General features: G+C 39.5%; 1 protein-coding gene across 8 annotated transcripts in view; it reads left to right on the top strand.

The window, feature by feature from the left end:
• Positions 1-20,428, top strand: part of MLLT3 (MLLT3 super elongation complex subunit) — a 220,479-nt gene that overhangs the window by 122,417 nt on the left and 77,634 nt on the right. For all 8 annotated transcript variants that reach the window (XM_089779182.1, XM_089779180.1, XM_089779178.1 and 5 more), the window contains one exon: positions 9,473-9,592. In XM_089779182.1, coding sequence (XP_089635308.1) covers positions 9,473-9,592 — 120 coding nt within the window. The remainder of the gene's footprint in view (positions 1-9,472; positions 9,593-20,428) is intronic.

Genomic DNA, 20,428 nt, shown 5'->3' on the forward strand with positions numbered 1-20,428 from the left:
CTTTCTCCAAGATAGGTTTTTGCAGGAGGACATTTTCTGCACTGAAATCCTTCCAGAACAAGCTTAGTTGTAACTTTACCAATTTCTACTTTTCACCTTCAATTAAACTAATCCTTGGATTTTTGAATCTATATAGAGAGGGAAAGGATTTGCAGGAACAGGCTTGAACAAATTCTTGTATGAATTCCCACTCTCTCTAGTTCAGTCCAGCTCTTCCTCTGCGGACACAATCACAGAGCAAGTAGCAGAACAAGGAATTTGCTGTGGACAAGTCAACGTGAAATTTTGTCTGTTTTTTTTCTCAAGTATAGTGCAGTAATGATGTGGCAGGGTTGATTGGCAATGAGCAATAGCAACCAATTGTTCTTGCTTTGTACACAAAAGCAATGTATCTCATCAACCTGATGAAATTCAGGGGACAAAAACAGTTCACATTAAAGATAACTCGCCTTGTATTTCTATTGCCTCCTGAAGATCTCTCACTCTAGACAGTCAACAGTTAGCTGGATGCAAGGTTTAGGCTCACTTTTCCCACATTGTTCTGTAGATAAAGAAGGTTCATTTGATTCTGTTGTGTATTTTCAACAAAAATAAAATGCAATTTTTAAGGAAAAGATTAGAAGTGGTATCTAATCTTTTTTTCTCAGTAGCAAGAAATTAATTTCTAAGACTTTGACTGAAAGGTTGGTAATAGTTGAATTGGATTTTTGCCTCTGAAAACCTTAATCTTCCTCAGATATAACAACGATTTTCAATTTGTCATTACAAACAACTGCCTTGTGACTTTTGCAGGACAGCACAGTAAAAATAACTGCAGTTCATGGTAAGGCAGCAATATAATACAGCCCTGTCTGCCATCAGTACAAAAATGAATGTACAGTTTGCAGCAGTGTAATTAATACTCTTCACTTCTTGTAAAGGGATTCCAAATCCATCAGTTTCTACTTTAACTATAGTACACAGATCCTTGGAGAGCAACCATCATAACTTACAAAAACAGTCTAATTTATAATATTTTGGGAGATTATTACAAATGTGTGGCTATGATATGGTTTGACGTTTCAGATCAAGAGGTTATCAGGAGTATGTTGCTGTTAATTGGTGCGCTAAATAACTCTTTTGAAAACTGATGTTTTTCTTTTTGTCTGCGACTTCACTGAACTAATTTTGGAAGTCCAAGTTGCTCTTATGGCAGAAACCTCTCTCCCCATGCCCAGATGGTCTTCTAAAGAGTAAAAATAGAAAATAAAAATTAAAATCTTAGGCGTCATACTTGAAGGAAAGGAGCTGTACGTTGTCAGAAAGTGACATTACTTAAAGATATCATCAATAAATGTTAGCATTTGCCAATCTTCATCATATTGTTATCATCTGGTGGTGTCTGACATTACATATGTACCTTTTGAACAAGTAATGGTTGACAAATGTCTCTTCTACTGCATGAAATAGAAATTCTGACTCTCCTGTAAATAATCTACTGTAGTGAAAAAAAGCGTTTTTCTTTGTTGTGGCACAATATTGTTCTTGTTCATTCTAATTAATATCAACTCTATCTCCGTACTTTTGACCTTCTTTTTATCGTGCCTGTTAAAAAGATGAATTTTGTGGTTCTAGGTTGGAGTTTTAAAAGGTTTGAGCCTTGTTTAAATTTGCTTTCATTGACTTTGATGGGAGAATAAAAATCCACCCTTACAGTTGAATTTTTTTAGGGTATTTCAGAATAAACCAAGTTAGATATCAGTGCCGTGTCTTTTGAAATTTGGGGCACCAAGAGTGCTGATCTGGTTTTCAGTGGCCTATCACACGGCTCTTAGCACTACACTAAGCTGCACTGCTCAACGAATTTATTCTCTGTGTTTTGTGAGAGAAGGTATCAGTCCTTCTTGAGCTTCTGTCCAGAACTGCTCTTAACTCCCCAGTTCAGTAAATTAAGCCATCAGTGGCTCTAAATGATGAACTGTTCCAGCTGTTAACACAAGCCATGTTTCAAGACCAGGAAAAAGAAGGCAGGTGAAGGGTATGAGACGTGGTGGAGTTACTTCTACAGTCCCTTTTCATCTTGAAAAGTTGATGGCGTGCCTTGCCAAGGAGACCTCGGAGACTATGTGCACACATGGTGCAATTAGAGACTGCTGATACAGGTTGAAGACATGGAATCCCTCTGTACTGCTCAACAGTTCTAGAGCAGGACCGCAAGCAAAGAACGGTGGAGCGGAGATGGCCAGCAGGGCACAGAACTTGGACATGAAGAAAGACATCTTGGAGGAGTTGTGTGGGGGAACTTGCCCTCCTCTATTAGCACAAGAACATGCAGGTAAAAGGCCTGACCAATCTAGAAGCAGGCTGCTCTCGCTATCTGGAAGCTGGCTACCCCATATTACTACAGATCAGAGGCTAATTGGCTGAGTGTTCTCTGGTCAGCTGCCAGTACTGTAGTGGTGGAGGTTTGTAAGGTAATTGTTGCAGTGATTTACCCCATGGGTAATGAAAATATAGTGTTCCTGAAATAATGGTGGTCTTTGAGAGAGTGGTCTTCCTGAACTATGCAGGAGCCATCCATGGCACTTGTGCCCATAGTTGGCCTCTATTTCCGCACTGTGAATATATGAACTGGAATGGCTACTACTCCCTTATTATGGAGCCCTTGGTCAACGACAGATGCTGATTCATGAATACTAATGTGGGACTCACGGGCAAGATATGTGTTGTCAGGATATTGGTTGGTTTCAAACTGGGACAAGCTGGGGCTTTATTCCATCCTAATAATATAGATATCACTGGGGTGTCTGGGACCAGGGTATGTGGTTTTTGGAAGACCCAGCCTATTGGCTATTGATTTGGCATATGAGTTCCACTCTGGTGTTAAGAATACAGATAATTAAACACTACGTAGCTGTTGGATGATGAGTCTGTTCATTTGATGACTGAAGACAAGATGGTGCTGCTTACAAAACTGTAAAGATGTCAGTGTGTATAATGCCTTTCATATGTGGATATGCTGTACACTGCACAATACATTTCTAAGGAGGGAGGAGTGGGTTGCTTGTGCTGGTTTATGGACCGAGAAGAGAGAGTCAGAATGTGCATCTGTGGTAAGTGGGGCTGGCTTCAGGATGCAAGGTACTTCAGGGATAGGCCCACGGGACATAGCTGTACGTGGCAGAAGGAATTAGCGTGATGAGTGATCTGAGTATAGAACTGGGGCATTGTTTCAATGTACCTGTGTACTTAACTCTTTCATTAAGTATATATGATGTTAGTTTGAGTATTAAAAGCTTGATATTGAAATTCAGTCTCTATATTGTTTATTAAGCCCTCACATACCTAGGCATTGGCTGCAGAAATCATTTATTGGTATTTAGTGGCATGATTAGCCCATATGTCTCAATGTAAATAGTAGGGATGTTAGCTATCAGGTAACTGAATAGTCGTGTAACTGCATCAAATTTTAGTGGTTACGCAACTCTATCAGAGGCAGCAGTGCGGGGGCATGGGAAGGCAGGTGGCAACAGGGATGTGTGTGAAATGCGTGTAGTTGACAGGATTAACTGATAAGCCCAGGCTTATTGGTTAATCGTGTAGTCACCAACACAGTGACATCATTTAATGATTCTCATTTAATAAAGAGAAATGCAAAGTGCTCCACTTAGAAAGGAACAATCAGTTCCATACATACAAGATGGGAAGTGACTGTCTAGGAAGGAGCATGGCGGAAAGGGATCTAGGGGTCATAGTGGACCACAAGTTGAATATGAGTCAACAGTGTGATGCTGTTGCAAAAAAAGCAAATATGATTCTAGGTTGTATCAACAGGTGTGTTGTAAGCAAAACTCGTGAAGTCATTCTGCCGCTCTACTCTGCACTAGTTAGGCCTCAGCTGGAGTACTGTGTCCAGTTCTGGGCGCCACATTTCAAGAAAGATGTGGAGAAATTGGAAAGGGTACAGAGAAGAGCGACAAGAATGATTAAAGGTTTAGAGAACATGACCTATGAAGCCAGGCTTCACAAACTGGGCTTGTTTAGTTTGGAAAAAAGAAGATTAAGGAGGGACATGATAGCGGTTTTCGAATATCTAAAAGGGTGTCACAAGGAGGAAGGAGAAAATTTGTTCCTCTTGGTTACTGAGGACAGGACAAGGAGTAATGGGCTTAAAGTGCAGCAAGGGAGGTTTAGATTGGACATTAGGAGAAAATTCCTAACTGTCAGGGTGGTCAAATATTGGAATAAATTGCCAAGGGAGGTGGTGGAATCTCCCTCTCTGGAGATATTTAAGAACAGGTTAGATAGACATCTGTCAGGGATGGTGTAGACGGACTTGGTCCTGCCTTGAGGGTGGAGGGCTGGACTCGATGACCTCTCGAGGTCCCTTCCAGTTCTATGATTCTATCTCTAGAAAAATAGACAAAACAAAATGAAAAACTACTTTTTTAAACATGGTCACATGTAAGAAGAATTGGCCATCACCAGTTTTCTTGTTCTTCCATTATTGATGCACAGGAGCAAAATGGGTAATCTGCCCACATACAGTTCTAATCAAGACCTGCAGAACCTCACCCAGAACTGGCATTTTTTACTGCCTGCCAGCCATAATGGCAAAAAGCCACTCCATCAGTTACCTGCTGCAGCTGCATTCCTGTTCCTTCTAGCAACATAGTCCACTACCATCTTCTCAGCTGCAGCCAGGAGGAGGCCCTGCTCAAGGAGCTGGTTCAACATGCTGACAAAGTCCTTGCATATCTCCTCTAGCACGGCATCTCTCAACTCTTTGTTATTCCCCAGAGGTTCTTGCGCCAGTCACTGACTATCAGTGGCATCCCAGAAGTGGGATAATGGTTGGGCCCTTCATCTCAGTTGAATTAGGTGGCTCCGTAAGTCAATAACACACTACATTATCTTTCTCATCCTACTGGGCAGAAAAGGGAGAAAATGTTCCCCTTTAATTTTCTGCATCATAGCTGTGGGGAAATTGCCAGTTTTATCTCACTGTAGGCTCAGTTTCTCTGCATTTCTCTGCTCTAAAACTGTTGTGATATGATTATACCGTTATTAAAAACAGAACACCCCAAAACCTGTACTTGTCTTCAGTGACGTTAAGTAAAAGCGAGCACACCAGGAAGTGGTGGTCTTCACATTGTTTGGGCAGTGATGACATTAGAAGATATCACCTTGCTGGAAATGTCAGATAGGAAAAGAGAGCAGCTATTCTAGGCCTTTCCTGTGCCATGGAGGTCTTTCATCATCTGGTGACTGATGTGGAAGTTAATTCCTGGAGCTATAAGAACATAAGAACAGCCATACTGGGTCAGACCAAAGGACCATCCAGCCCAGTATCCTGTCTGCTGACAGTGGCCAATGCCAGGTGCCCCAGAGGGAGTGAACTGAACAGGTAATGATCAAGCCATCTCTTTCCTGCCATCCATCTCCATGCTCTGATAAACAGGCGAGGGACACCCTTCCTTACACATGCGGGCTAATAGCCCTTAATGGACTTAAACTCCATTAATTTATCTAGTTCTCTTTTAAACCTTGTTATAATCCTAGCCTTCACAACCTCCTCAGGCAAGGAGTTCCACAGATTGACTGTGCACTGTGTGAAGAAGAACTTCTTTTTATTTGTTTTAAACCTGCTGCCCATTAATTTCATTTGGTGGCCCCTAGTTCTTATATTATGGGAATAAGTAAATAACTTTTTCTTATTCACTTTCTCCACACCACTCATGATTTTATAGATCTCTATCATATCCCCCCTTAGTCTCCTCTTTTCCAAGCTGAAAAGTCCTAGTCGCTTTACTCTCTCCTCATATGGACGTGTTACAAATCCTTAATCATTTTAGTTGCCCTTTTCTGAACTTTTTCTAATGCCAGTATATCTTTTTTGAGATGAGGAGACCACATCTGTACGCAGTATTCAAGATGTGGGCATACTATGGATTTATATAAGGGCAATAAGATATTCTCTGTCTTATTCTTGATCCCTTTTTTAAACATTCTATTTGCTTTTTTGACTGCCCTTGCACAGTGAGTGGACGTCTTCAGAGAACTATCCACAATGATTCCAAGATTTCTTTCCTGATTAGTTGTAGCTAATTAGCCCCCATCATATTGTATGTATAGTTGGAGTTATTTTTTTCAGTCTGCATTACTTTACATTTATCCACATTAAATTTCATTTGCCATTTTGTTGCATATAAAATATAAAAAATAATGATGGCAAGTTTCCCTGACGAGAAACCTCAATGAGCATTGTGAGTTCTCCAGCATTATACTCCTAGATTGGAGAAAAAAATGGCTCAGTAGACAAAAGACTTAACTAGCATTCAGCTTATTAGTACCACAGATGCGCTTCTAACTAGGGATGTAAAATATCCATTATTGCGCTAATCAAATAGTCGGTGCAATTCGCATTGACTATTCGATTGGTCATAAAAGACGCTTCTGCCTTTGAAGTATAGCAACAGCCACCAGGAGTCCCCCTGCAGGTCCTGTGTTCCCCGCGGAGTTTCTAAGCGGCAGCATTGCATGGAGCCTGGGGTCAGCTCAGAACTCTGCTTAGCAGCAGAAATCTCATCAGATTTTTCATGTAACACATAGTTGTGGAAAGTAGCAATGTGGGGAGTGCAGCAGCACCCCAGGTTTTGCATTCAGTTTCCCTGCACCCAGGGAACAGCCCCACTGCTGATCTGCCACCAGCTGTGCCAACCCCAAGTCGCAGCTTCCAGGCAGACCCCCTGGTGTTACGATGGTCTATTGACTTTGCAACCGCCCAAGATCCCATTGTCCTCCGGCTCTAGCCACCTCCAGTTGTGGCTTGGTTGCCAACTTGACCGGATGGACCAGATGCACAAATGAAAGGCACTTTTTCAGGTGGCTATTTAGAATTAATTAAGAAGATTAAATTGGTGAAGCACTTATACTTTATGCTCTTGAGTTACAGACAAGTGCAGTTAAAATGGTAGAAAAATCAGTATAAATAGAAGGTAAGTATAATAGTGTGATTTCCTGCAGTGCTAATACTTAAAATCATAGCTTGCGCATTGTTACAACTTTTATGGATGCCTTTAGAAGCAAAGGTAGAAGAAAAAGTAAGTGGAAATCACCCACGATCACCCCTACCTAGTTGTCCTATGTAACTTCATCAATGTCGCGGTAAGAGATTGGATAACCAAAGCTTTTTCCTACCCTACCCATCAATGTGTAGGACCATAGTTCTAAGGTTTTAGCTCTTGCCCGGGTGTGGTATTCCAACTGACCACAGTTGACCCTTAACACCTGACTTGGATTCATGTCCCAGTAGTTTTAATACTTCAATGTACAGTAGACTTCTGATAATCCGGAACCTATGGGACCTAGGTGGTGCCGGATTATCAGATATGCCGGAGTATCGGGAGGTACTATAAGCTGGTTATGTATATACTGTATACAGTATATACTGTATATAAAGTGTTCTTAACCCTTTTTATTGTACATTCTGTATACAGTATACTGTAATGTTTTAGTTTTTTTAACCCTTTTTTACCCTTTTCGTTCAGTTCAGCTGCTGCTGCTGTTACCTAGTGACTCATTTTTTGCCGAAGCTCACTCACTAGGCTCTTGCTATATTGATGCCAGACTATCAGGAGTGCTGGACTATTGGAGTTTTACTGTAGTTAGTGTCACAGTTGCTTCATTGCAAAAGGACCTTAAGATGCTACCGTATTGGTGGTTATCACATTATATTTAGCAAGTAGATTGTTTCACAATTATATCTACCCTCCATGATCAGACCATCTTTGTAGTCAGCAAAGATGCATCTTGCCTACTTCACTAGGAATATGGATTCTCTCTCTGTGATCTTATTGAATTAAAATATTATCACATCGATCACAGTCGCAACTACTTTTTTATATTGGCAGCAAATTTTGTACAAAGTGTGGCAAATGAGTTGTCTATGAAAAGCTTATAATTCTCTGGCTATGATTATGCCATCTGTATCGTTTTTCTATTTGAAGTTAAGTAGTGCTCAAATCTTGATTTCAAATGTTTGCTGCTGAGAAACTCGAAGGGGAGGTTTGGCCAACATACTGTGAAAGGACTATTCAAGTTAAACAGTAGTAATTGATTGGCAGTGGGCCTTGAAAGATGCCACTCCACATCTGATGAGTCTTCCTGGAACTCTCAAACAAGCTTGCGGACAAAGGCTTCTACCTGCAAAGAACTGGATAGGTGATTTGCCCATATGATAGTTCGTGTGACTGGACACCATCAATCATGTTGCTGTACTTTTCCATAGTAAGAACAATGGGAGTCCCTCCACATGGGAGAAGATATAAAAGGCCCTGGGAGCTCAACCATTTGACCTCTTTTCCTGCTCCAGCATCACTACTGTTGAAGCCTCTGAACTGTGGATTTATGCCAGTGGGAGCATTCTAGAAGTGAGGTCCTTCCAATGACTTGCAAGTAACTGGAGACAACTTAAGCCAACAGTTTACTCCATCATTGCTACAAGCCTGAACCAAGAACTTTGCAATCGTTTTATATATTTGGCTTCTTTAATAATTTCGCCTCTCACCCTTCCTTTTGATAAATAAACCAGTAATAAAGAATTGGGTATAAAAGTGTATTTTTGAATAAAATGCGAGTTGTACATTGACCCGGTCATGTGACTGATCCTTTGGGATCAGAAGAAGCTTTTCTTTTATATGATGAAATACGATTTTCAGTAATTGTCGTCATATTTGACTTGGGTGTCTGGATGGAGGCCTGTGTCTGGTAATTCAAGGGAACTGTGTTGTTTGGACTTCTGAGTAATCAGCGAGGTAGGACAGAAACGTTTGTGCTGGCATGGCAAGTCTAAATAGTGGAATATCCAACAGCTTTTGGTATTTGTCGGCCCCATTGTATTTGCAGTTAACCCTAATTGAGTGAACTTAGTTGGCTCCCACTGGAAACAGTCACACTTCCTTAAAGGATTTTAGCACCAAGCCATTTAATTCCTTCTGTTCCTAAATTGATTAATCAAATTGCATCATCAGTACATCTTGCATCACTTTAATCAGTGGTCAAGATTCCTAAATCAGATTGATATTTGTATTGCTTGCTAAGACAGAAGTAAGTGCAGACTTTTCTGCCTCACATACAGTAACCTGATTTCTTTCAAAAGTGTTTTATTCCATAGAGGACATGTTTTTAGAGGTACAAATTGGGTTTTAATCCTAACCAAGAAGAGATCAGATTTTTTTTTTCACTGGGTTTATGTACACAAAGTGCTCTAATAGAATAAACTGTATATGTTTTTGAAGGGAGGCTTGCTTGCATCAATCTCTGCATTTTGGATTGGAGGATGGGAATTTCTTAAATAAGCTACTACCTACAGAGCAGGTTGCTGTTTATGTTGGAGATTTTGCAGTGTCTCTACTCCTAAAATGATGGCTAATTCCTTACATAGTATTTTATCATATTTGACCAATACATTAATTTCCCTTTCTTGTGACAGATCATGGTAATGTCAGATGGCACATCGATCTCTACAGGACAGAGCCTTCATCTCCCCAACCTACCTAGTCACTCCCTGTCTTCTTCTGAAGTAAAGAAAAAATCATCTCATGGGCCAAAGGTGAGACCTGTTTTAGTATGAGAAATTGGTAAAATGCATTCCTTCGTGTTTCACAATAACTTAGCACACTCAAAATTACAGGCATTTCACTGAAGTCAATTGACTGACTTGCCACTTTAAAAGTAGTGCAGGACTCAGGTGGTTGTGAGAATAACCAACAGGTTAGGTATTTACATTATATATTTTACTTAAAAGATAACTAATGCCCCTTTCCTCTTGCAATATTTGCAAGAATTCGATCTCTTTTCTCTTGCAAAATATTCTACAGAACCTTTGCTAGCATGCTATAAAGTACTGAAACAAATAATGAAATTTTACAATTGAAGCAATTAAAACAAATTTACATATATCAGAACAATTGGGCAAAGTATATCTTGTAATGTGGTGACCTTGGGATTTTTGAATTGTATTTATTAGGCTTGGTGATGTAAAATCCCATTCAGTAAGTTAACCCATCAAACAATAGGTTTGAATAGATAACCAATTAAACAGGGACAACCCCCACCCATGCCATGGTGCAGCTGGACCACCGGTTAACGGTAACTGGTAACTATCACCCAGTGAAGGTGATGCTTACCAGTTAACCATTCACATCCCAATTATCTAGCCATTATGGTAATTATGGAACAGTGCGAATTGGGTCCTGGAAATAGAAAAGGCCTGTGTTCACTGACTTGTTGTTTCAGGAACTCTACTTTCCTTGTCACACCTGCTGATGGAATTCCTGGCAGCGTGTTTCTAAACATATGGCTACTACCATAGGCAATACAAGATCAGATAGTCATACAACAATGGAGCTTTGCAGTCCATATCTGTGAAACTGTTGTGAAGGAATGATTGAGTTATCTGATGACTTAATAATGTCATGCAACAGCAGTAGTGTCTGATTTAACCATTGTTTTAATTTTAGCCACAGTTAAAATGAATCTAGCTATTCCTTTTTTCTTGGACAGAGATCCAGAGAGATAAAATATCAGTAAATTATTACTATAAACCCTCCCGATGGAGTGTGGCATGCCAGAGCATGGCTTATAATACTCTAATTAATCGCTTTCTTCTTTGTTCAATTTTAACTGATGTTTGTGGCAATATTTAATGGTGGAAAGAATCACTATATCAATACATTGTATTATTTACCAGTGGGAAGGATTATTCAGCCTTCTCCCCTCAGAAACAATCTAGTTATTCCCCAGCCTCACTTGCAACATAGACAGCGGTATCTATGCTCATGGCAGCAGGTACAATTATCTGCAAAACTATGCTCCAATGCATTGCCTTATGTAGGGTTATCATTTGAATTTGGAGGAGTGCACATACAATGTAATCATAACTTGATTATATTAAACTGTTGTGTGTTCTTCGGTGGTAAAATTCTGCCAACTGAAAAATCTACTTACTTTTTAAGTCCTAATTTGTTGGGTAGTATTTTCTGAGAACGAGACCCGCAACTGGTACAATTGAAGTAACTTTATCAACTTTTGTGTAGCTTCCTTATTGGTGTGAACAGTGTGCAAATGAGCAAGTCTAAATTTTTACAACACTCTCTCAAATTGCAGTTAAATATTTTTGAAGGCTCTTTTAGTCTATATTTCATGGGTAGGGCTTTCAGGTTTCAGTTTAGAGTTAGAGAAAAAGGGTACTATTGAAATGGACAGTGGGTCTTAACTGTAGATTTTTAAATCAAGAAGTCCAAGAACTCACGCACTCACCAACTTCATTCAGACTGTTACCACTTTTAGTTAGATTTACTCAAGGAAGAATTGCACAGCTCAGTCAGTACTCCGTGAGTACATAGAAAAGAAGAAAAATGGATATTGGCTAAATGTTCACTTTCAGAACAATCAGAAGACACTAACAGGTAATACAGAACCATCAAACTTGACTTATTCTAACGTAATCTTCTGAAATATGGATCCAGCTGTCCATAATTTTAATGCAACAAACATATTGTAACCAAATAAGTTGAGTTTGACTCTTAGGAATATGGAGGAGGTTTGGTAAAGGAATAGTTTCTAGTCTTTAACCTGGGTATACATTTTCAAGAACTTTGGATGTGTTGGAAATATGGAAATATCTCATGTGACAAGTTTAAATAATATAGTATCGCTTAAGTATGTTCTGAATTTTTTATTTAATGTTTTTAAATATGGAAAATATATAAAAATGTTTAGTACTGTGCAACCATGCTTTAATCTATTTTATAACTATCTATCTAACATGGAGAGTCCTTAGAAAACAAATGACATTATGATTCCAAAACAACAGTTGCCATTATATTCATCCCCTACAGAAAAAGAGTATCTTGTGTTCCCCCTGCTGGTTGTTCGGCTACACTGAGCTAATACCACTCCAAAATTTGTGTTTGTTTTGTTGTTTAATTTTTCTCCCAATGTTGGCTGTAATCCCAGTCTGCTAGATGGATCAGACCTTGTTGAAAGCTTTGGATAGATGAGGAGAGTAACATTTGGGAAATGAACAATCAGTAGTGGAAAAACACTTTTTCGGGTGAAACTACAAAAATAGTGAATAAAACAGGGCAGGGGACGTTAAAATATGAAGTCTCTCTCCTAAGAATGAATTCTCTCTCCTGTTACCTTAATCTGCTATGTGCTTTGTTAGCACAGTCTCTCTGCCCTCTATGAAAGCCTTTTCAAATTGATAAGTATTGCTAAGCAAGACTAAAACTGGAATAATTACATTAAAAGCTCAGTATTACAAAATGGCACAATCATGTTAACCTGAATTTCTGAAATTAAACCGCTCTAAACCTGGCATCCATTGCCCCCCATGGTCCTAAGATCAGAAGCTAAATTTGTCAGGCCAACTCCCTGTTCTTACCTTAATGTTTCCAGATTGAGAGAGAGCTGCGAAATTTGAAGTAATGACTTCACAGCAGTTAGAAATAAAATATGTATTTTATGACAACTAGTCTTAAATTTTGTAAGAAATTGTAGAATACACTAGTATAGTTTGGTAGTGTCAATATAACCAACTTAATGACTAAATTTAATGAACCAAAATAGCTTCAAATGTTAACTAGCTATGTCATGGCTCTCCGCTACTTGAATTCTTTGAAACGATTTTCATAGGAAGCCTCTATGGCATCTATTTTAGCCTAACTGGGAGATTGTTTTGCAACATAAAGTTGTGATGTGCCCTTTAAAAGGCACCAACTGTTGTTTTAGTTCTTCATTTTCTCCATCTTTTTGCCTTGTAATCCCACTGGTGATTAAGTCTTTTATTGGCTGTCACAGTCTATATACTATGAAAAGCTCTTTCTCTCCCAAATATTTCGTTTATAGGTCTGTTAGTCCTGCTATATCAAGGAGATTATATTTATTGAAGAAAAAAGTGTACTTCTGTTTAATTTACTTGAGTATTTTAACAAGCATGTAATTGCTGTATTAATTATCCTTTTGATGTTTGTTACACAAGATATCAAAGAAAGTATGGAATTAATTATTTGGATGGTTTCAACTAGATATTTGACAGATAGGCAAAGGTAAGTAATGGTATGTAAATATATTATCAGACAGGACTAATCCACAACCTGAATGTTACAGTCGGCACTTGAAAGAGAGGTTTGTTTAATGTGCCACTTTCATCAACAGAATCTGTCACTCTTATTGTTTACAGTGTTTTCCCAGTGTGGAGAGAAAATCCAATGCTTCAGAACGTTTTGTTTTGTTTGTTTTTTTTTAGTAAATTAAACTAAAAATACATTCTTGTTTGCACTAAGGTATACCCAGCATAGAATATAGGAGAATGTTTATGTTTCTCTGCCAGTATATCTGGTTACTTAATTAATTCTCCTATGTTAATTGAATGTCATGAAGGAAAATACTGCTGTTTCATACATCCCATGAAATTTTCTTCCAGCTGTTGTCAAGTGATGTAGAGCAGTGTTTCTCAGCCTTTTTATATAAAGTACCCCTTTAAAAAAAAAAGTACCCCCCAATATCTACAGTTTTCAGACACACTATTTTTTTTATAGCATTGAAACACATTTGTTTAAACAACATAATTATAGCTGGGCAGACAATGAAATTTTTGCTTTTAAAAAGTAAAAAAATAATAAAGCTCTGTAAAACTTAAAACAAAAATTCAGCTTCCTCCAAATTTCAGTTTTTGTACCCCCCAGACTTCTCTCAAGAACTCTAAGGATACTCATATCACTGGTTGAGAAACACTGATGTGAAGTGCTTGCACAAGGGATAGAGGTTGTTGAGACTATATTTACATAGGTGAGAGTGAATCTCTGATTTGTAGTGTGGGTTTGGCTATCCTACTGGTGGAGGAATTAATTCTTTACATATGTGAATATAGAGCCAAATCCATCCATGGTGAACATAATGTTGATACCGTGATTTAAATAAGCACATGAACTTCCTGGTTTTAGAAGACTAGGGTCTTGTTTCTTTTAAAAACCCAAAGAAGGCTGTTGCACTGGGTTTCCATATGTCTTAATTCCTCAGCTCTCCAAAACCCATTTCACAGCTGTCAAAAAGAGATCCAGGGTTGAACTCTGTTGCTTGGCAGCACAGATGCAGTCTCACAGAACTTATGTTTAGTGACATTTCTAAAGTAACCCACAATCCCACAGGCTGACTTTTTGTCCTCTGGGCAGTCGAGTTGGATGGCTGGTCAAGTTTTCCCATGCTGTACCACGAACAAAGGACTAGAGCATGCACTCTTTGGGGAAGTGCTAGGAAATCTTGGTCACTAAGATCCACATGATGCAGCCTAGATGGTTGGGACCTAGAGTTCAACAATTCCTAAACTGGAGTTACAAATAAGTATAGATGCTCAAGCTATAACTTAAGAAAACCAGAGGGTGCTAATTCGAGTTCTGTTACTCCTGGGCTGCCATTGCAGTATAGGCATACGTAAATGGTCTTGACTAAAATCAAGAATGATTAATCTTTTTTTTTAAAATTTTTATTAGTGGCATGGGAAATGGGGAAGTGCCTTACTTTGAAACATTCAAATACCATCAGAATTGTTAAGGGGAGTAACAGATTTTATTTACTGCTTAGTGTTTAAAGGTTATCTTTAATTAGTATGGCACATTAATAATGTGGATATTAATCTGATAGTTGACTCAGGAAGTTTCAAAATTGGTCTGATAAATGTAAAATACTATTGTGGTTTAGACCCACAATGAGAGTGCATTCATATATGAAACAGTCTTCTCAGCTAGATTGCTGAATTTCCTATCTCAGCTACCTTTTGTTCATGGTTTGTAGAGCTGGGCAGAAGCCAGACTTTCCATTTTGTAGGAAATTGATTAGATTTTGAGGAGTTGGTGTTTTCCACTGCAAAAATATTCTGACGGAACACTTCTGACCAGCTCTAATGTTTGCACTCCTTACTGCTGTCTGTAAGTCCTAGGAAATATGAGTCTTGTGGTGGTGTTAAATATATACCCATGTAAAATGGGACTGACTTTTGGGTCTGTGTCTTACCATTCCCTGTCCCAAAGTTTCTTTTAAGGCTTTTTGAGTTGAATTTCTGGTGGTGTGGTGGCTGCTAGACTAGTTCTGCATTTTTGACGACTCACTGCTTGAAGAAAACTCTGGATAGGCTTCTTTTTTTTTTAAGTCACAAATCTAAATAAAATATATTAAGTAACAAAAAACAAACATTAGAAACAAAATAATTAATTGTTCCTCTTTCTCATACTTCTATGGGGAGCAAGGGAGGTTGCTATTTCATGTTTCTAATACTTCTAATGCATTCAGGTTGTCTGTGCAGACCCAAGTGCAGACAACGGAGGAATGAATAGCAGTTTACACCCAGATGCTATGCTGGAATTCCCCCCATGTGTATTGTACAGGTGCAAATTATTTGTTAACAGTCATTTTGAATCAAGATAACACTAATGTGAACTAGGTATCTAAGTTCACATGTGCAGCATCCGCATTGGGGGTGCTATAGTACAGCACACTGAAGAGTTTTCTGTCAGTGACTTAACGTGCAGCTCTACTGGTTTTGTTTTTTTTTAATTATCAAGACGTGTGGATCATGCCCTAGTATCCCATATAGCTAACACGGGTTCTGTTTGAAAGGCCAACTCTGTTTTGCAGGACAGTTCTACAAACTATATTTTTAAAATTAATCAGCCTCAATAGAGGCTAGTTTGCTTATTGTATTCCTTATGCTGTGGTACTTTCACATTCTAGGTTGTGGTTGCTTCAGAGAACTTACATGTTTTCCTCCTCCTTGTAGTAGTGTAAGGCAGCCAAATAAACCACAGCTATACATAGGCAGAAGGACTACCATCCCACCCCGGGTGGGAGACGGGGACAGGACAGATGCTTCTCTGTGCAAAAAGGTGAAAGAACATCAACTGATGAAAAACAAAGTAATTATGTAGTTAAGGGCACTATTTTTATATATAGGATATAAAGATGAGGGAATTGTAGATATCAGTTCCAGGTTTGCCCCCTCAATGCTTCCTTTTAGGCCTTCCAGGAATCACTTATGGGGCAGAAACTCACATTCCTCTCCCTCCAGAATAGTAGTTGAGGGTTCTGCTTTTGCAAGTAGGTCTGATTTTACTCAAATGTCTGCCATTCTGCTGTGTTTCAAGGTCTTTGACAATGTTTACCAGTGACCAGTCAGCTTTCATGAAGCACAATTCATTTATATAGGACAAATGTGTTACACAGAATAAAACAATAAACGGTCTATATGCACATTAAACTTACAAGGTGTTGCCCTTCATCTTCAAGCTCATATAAAAGTGTTTTGCACTCTTGGTTAAAGTCTCATGTCAACTTGGGGATCTTGTGAGGGTCACAGAATCAGTTTTAATGGTTGGGGGACTTTTTCCCAGTCCTTCTCAAATAGATAAAATCAGTCAGTGTTCCAAAGGATGGGTATATGCATAACCAGTACTGTGACTTCACATTAATAAACCCCAGGAGATTCTGCGTTTCCCCCAAACCAGTGTGCCACACGTACGTAGAACATCTATTAATGCAAAAGTATCTGAATATTCCATGTGCCCAATAGCATCTGAGTTATCCAAATATAATAGTCTTTGAAGTTTCCATGCTTCTAGGATCTCAGATCTATTTCTTCTCCCCATCAGGAGAGAGAGGCATTAGCCCCTTCACTCTGATAGACAACAATACAATGTGAGGGGGGAAAACGAATGTCTCATTCTTCCTTTTCAAAAACTCTAGAAATATCCAGGTTCGCCACAGCAGGTATGTCTTTGGTTTAGCAACTTGAGTGGGATGTGAATGAACACTAATTAATCCCCTTTCACTATGTGGTAGTTTCCATTTTCAGCAACAAAGTTTTCTTAACAAAAGACTTACCCTGCTCTAATTGGCAAATATGGGCTTGCCTCCACTTACTGAGGTGGACGCCATAAAGACTTGCTAAATCGACTACTGATCACTCCTTCATCAACGTGCTATTCCATCAGGTCACAAGAAACAAGGAAATTCGATGGGAGAATTTCTCCCATCAATCTCCTGAAGTGGCGATGTTGCAGAAATTCAACCGAAGCTATTCACATAGCTGGAGTTTCCTATCTTAGGTCAACTTTCTCCTCTAGTGTAGACTTGCCTGTGCATTGGTCTCTACACTTAGAGACCTTGTTTAGCAAGCTCTCCTTCACTTCCAAATTTCAAGAAGATTTTAATGATCTCTTTCCAATATATTTTTTTTAACTGAGAGATCACTGGCTAAATTGATCTCCTACCTCCTATTGATCTCAGGTTACCTGCACTTGGCTCAAACATAAATTGTGGGTGGTAACTTTTCAGCTAATTAAAGATGTTTACAGATTGCTAGCAAGAAAGGCATGAATGAAGCTGAACATTGCTGGTATAATGAAAATACACTAGTCTGCGTGCTTAACTCTCTCTTAATATTCTGATTCTTATGAAGATGAACCACACTAATGTAGTTGTCTTAGCAGCAAAGGAAGACATGATCTCTCCAGTTTCTTGGAGATATCTGCCTGAGGCTTTGTCTACCCATAATAGCTTAAAGGTTAGCCGTGTCAGCACTTTAAACTGAAATTGTGGCTAAAGTATGATTGCTGGAAGAGAGGTCTCCTAGTACTTCCTGTAAGCCACCTCTGAGCAGTAGCTGACAATGGTGCTGAGAGAGACATAGCCTGGTTCACACTCACTTGCGGAGCTCTGAGGAAGGACGTGTTTTTCACACTCCTGAGCCAGAAACGTGGACACCAGTAGTCTTGGTGAGGAAAGACTCTGCCTTCCCAAACTGTTAGGCATGGCCCCGCCCACACTCCGCCCCCAGAGAGTCTGCTGTAGGCATTCTGGGGGCGGAGTGTTGCTGCTCCCAGCGCTTGTCCTCCCAGTGCTCCAAGCTGGGGGGACTCTGGCCACGCACCCTCCTCCTTCCCTGGTACTCTGGACTGGGGAGGCTGGGGCGCGTTTGCTCGCTTCCTCCTCTCCCCGTGGTAGGGGTGGTGTCTCAGCAGGGGTTCGGGGCTGTAGGTGAGTTTGGGGGCTTGCTTATCCCAGACTTGCTGTACTGACTGCCCATGGCCAGAAAGTTACAGCACTGTACAGTGCCAATGTAGATTTGGCCTTAGTTTAGTCTCTCTAGCCCTGTGAGAGTTCAAGGAGCAAAGAGATGAAAAATCTTCATGTCAGTGCCCTCAACTTGTGCTTTTCTAGTGGTGGATAAGGAAAATAACAAAGCTTTTGTCGTTTATAATGGCCTCTTTAATTTCTCAGAGTCCTCCTGGATTGATGGTGAGGGGAGGGGACAATTCCTGTGGATCACTTCACAAGTTCAGAATAAATGTTTTAAAAGCTACAAACCAAAGCATACATATTTCTTAATAGCACAGAGTACAGATGATATAAATGAAAGCAATGCATACAGCAATTTACAGGCCTTTCATAAAGTCTAAACACTAAATATAGTCTTATATCACTAATGCCTATATTAAACCAAACTAACCTGTTGGTTTGGTTTCCAGCTGTGAAGTTGTGATGTTTAGCTAATGCCTGTGGCAGGGGTAGGCAAGAGAGCCTCCATGGGCTGCAGTCAGCCTGCCAAGACGCTCTCCTACCCCTAGGTCAATTGAAACCTGGGGACGGGGGAGCGTGTGAAGTCTCCATCCCCACCAGGGACACGCAGTGCCTAGAGAGAACTGCCAGTTGTTCTGAACAGCTGGCAGTTCACTCTAGGTGCCACACACCACTTGTGGGATAGGTGCAGGGGGTGAGAGACTTCACATATTCCCCTCTCCCCCAGATCCTGATTGGCCTGGGGATGGGGGGAGTGCATGAAGTCTCCTCCACTGCCAGGGGTACATGGCCCCTAGGAGGAACTGACAGCTGTTCAGAACAGCTGGTGTTTCTCTCTAGGTCCTGGGAGGTGGGGGAGACAGGAGGGGCAAAGACTTCACATGTTCCTTCTGCCCCCAGACTAATCGGTCTGTTGGCAGGGAGCATGGAAGTACTCTGGCCCTGCCTTTTGCACCTGAGGCTTCACCCCTTATGGGATGGCCCAGGGCTACTATGATTATTGCCCACCTTGCCCTATGGCATTCGTCAAAGCTGGCACTTGGCTTACCAGCGTCACAATTAGCCTTATAAATATATATTTTATAACAATAAGCTTAATTATCTGACATTCAAAATTGGTAGCAAGCTGCCCCCAAGCAGGTTAAATGCAGACATTTAGTTGACATAATTCAACTCACAGTAGGTAACTACACATATTGCAAATGTTGTCTGTTGCTGGATATTGTTGAAATAGCTTGCTTAGCAAGATTGTAAGAAAGATTAAATGCTTAGTAAAAACAGTGCTGGCAGTTACAGTTGTGGGGGGAAAATTAGGATGTTGCTATAGGGTCCAAACTTCTTAGTTAACATGGCAGTTAGGGAAATGTTACATACATACCATGATACAGTTTTGCAAAATCTGTGGTGCTCGATATTTTTTCCATCTTTTGCTGAAAAAAATTGGTGAAAAAAAATGTTCAAGGCAGCATTTTCAAATACAGCATTGGAATCATTGTGCTGTCCCAGTAATTGTTTTGTTTGTGAACTAGATGATCTTACTGATTTAATTCACTGCTTGCATTTGGGTTCTGTTGTTGCTTTTGAAGTAGAAGGAAAGAGTATTATGGTATATTGGAATGATTGTGCATGTTGCTAGTAAATGAATCCTATTTGTGTACAAATATCTGTGTATGTACTGTTTTACATCATTCTTTCACAACCCCCTAATTACAGGATTTTGTAGGTTGGGGTTTTTTGTTTGCACATCCAAAACTCCCCTTGGTTCCACTAAATTCTAATTGTTTTGTTTTTAATTTTTATTTCTACATCATTTAGATTTTTATTTTTGCCATGGAGAAAGGAAATTCCCTGGCAGTTTGAAAATTACTTCAATTGTATGCATTTCTTCATCAAAATCTGTTTAACAGTTAAGAATACAATACGTGAATAAAAATGTTTACTCTAAGATATTGTAGTTCAATCAAACTATAAGAAAATAATTGTACTTTGAATTTGTTAGTACTTGGAAATTGGGCTTTTGTTCTTTCAAAATTACTAGTTCAGTAAAAGAAAACTTGTTTTGGGAGATAACTACTAGAAGCATTTGGTATTGAAACCCCTAATGATTTTTTCAGGGTTTCTTAGCAGTTTCTATCCCTGTGAACTGCTGATGAAGTCAGCATCAGGCCAGGAAATGATGGGGTCATCCCATATGAAACAAAGTCCTAGAAAGAGCATTATAGTGGTTTACTTTCTATTGGTACCACTTGAAAGATGCTGGTTCTACCATATGTTTTGTCACCTAGATTTTTACAATAGCAACTTTGGGCAA

Source organism: Pelodiscus sinensis, chromosome 6 (genome assembly GCF_052426305.1).
Source record: "Pelodiscus sinensis isolate ZL-2025 chromosome 6, ASM5242630v1, whole genome shotgun sequence".
Lineage (NCBI taxonomy): Eukaryota > Metazoa > Chordata > Testudines > Trionychidae > Pelodiscus > Pelodiscus sinensis.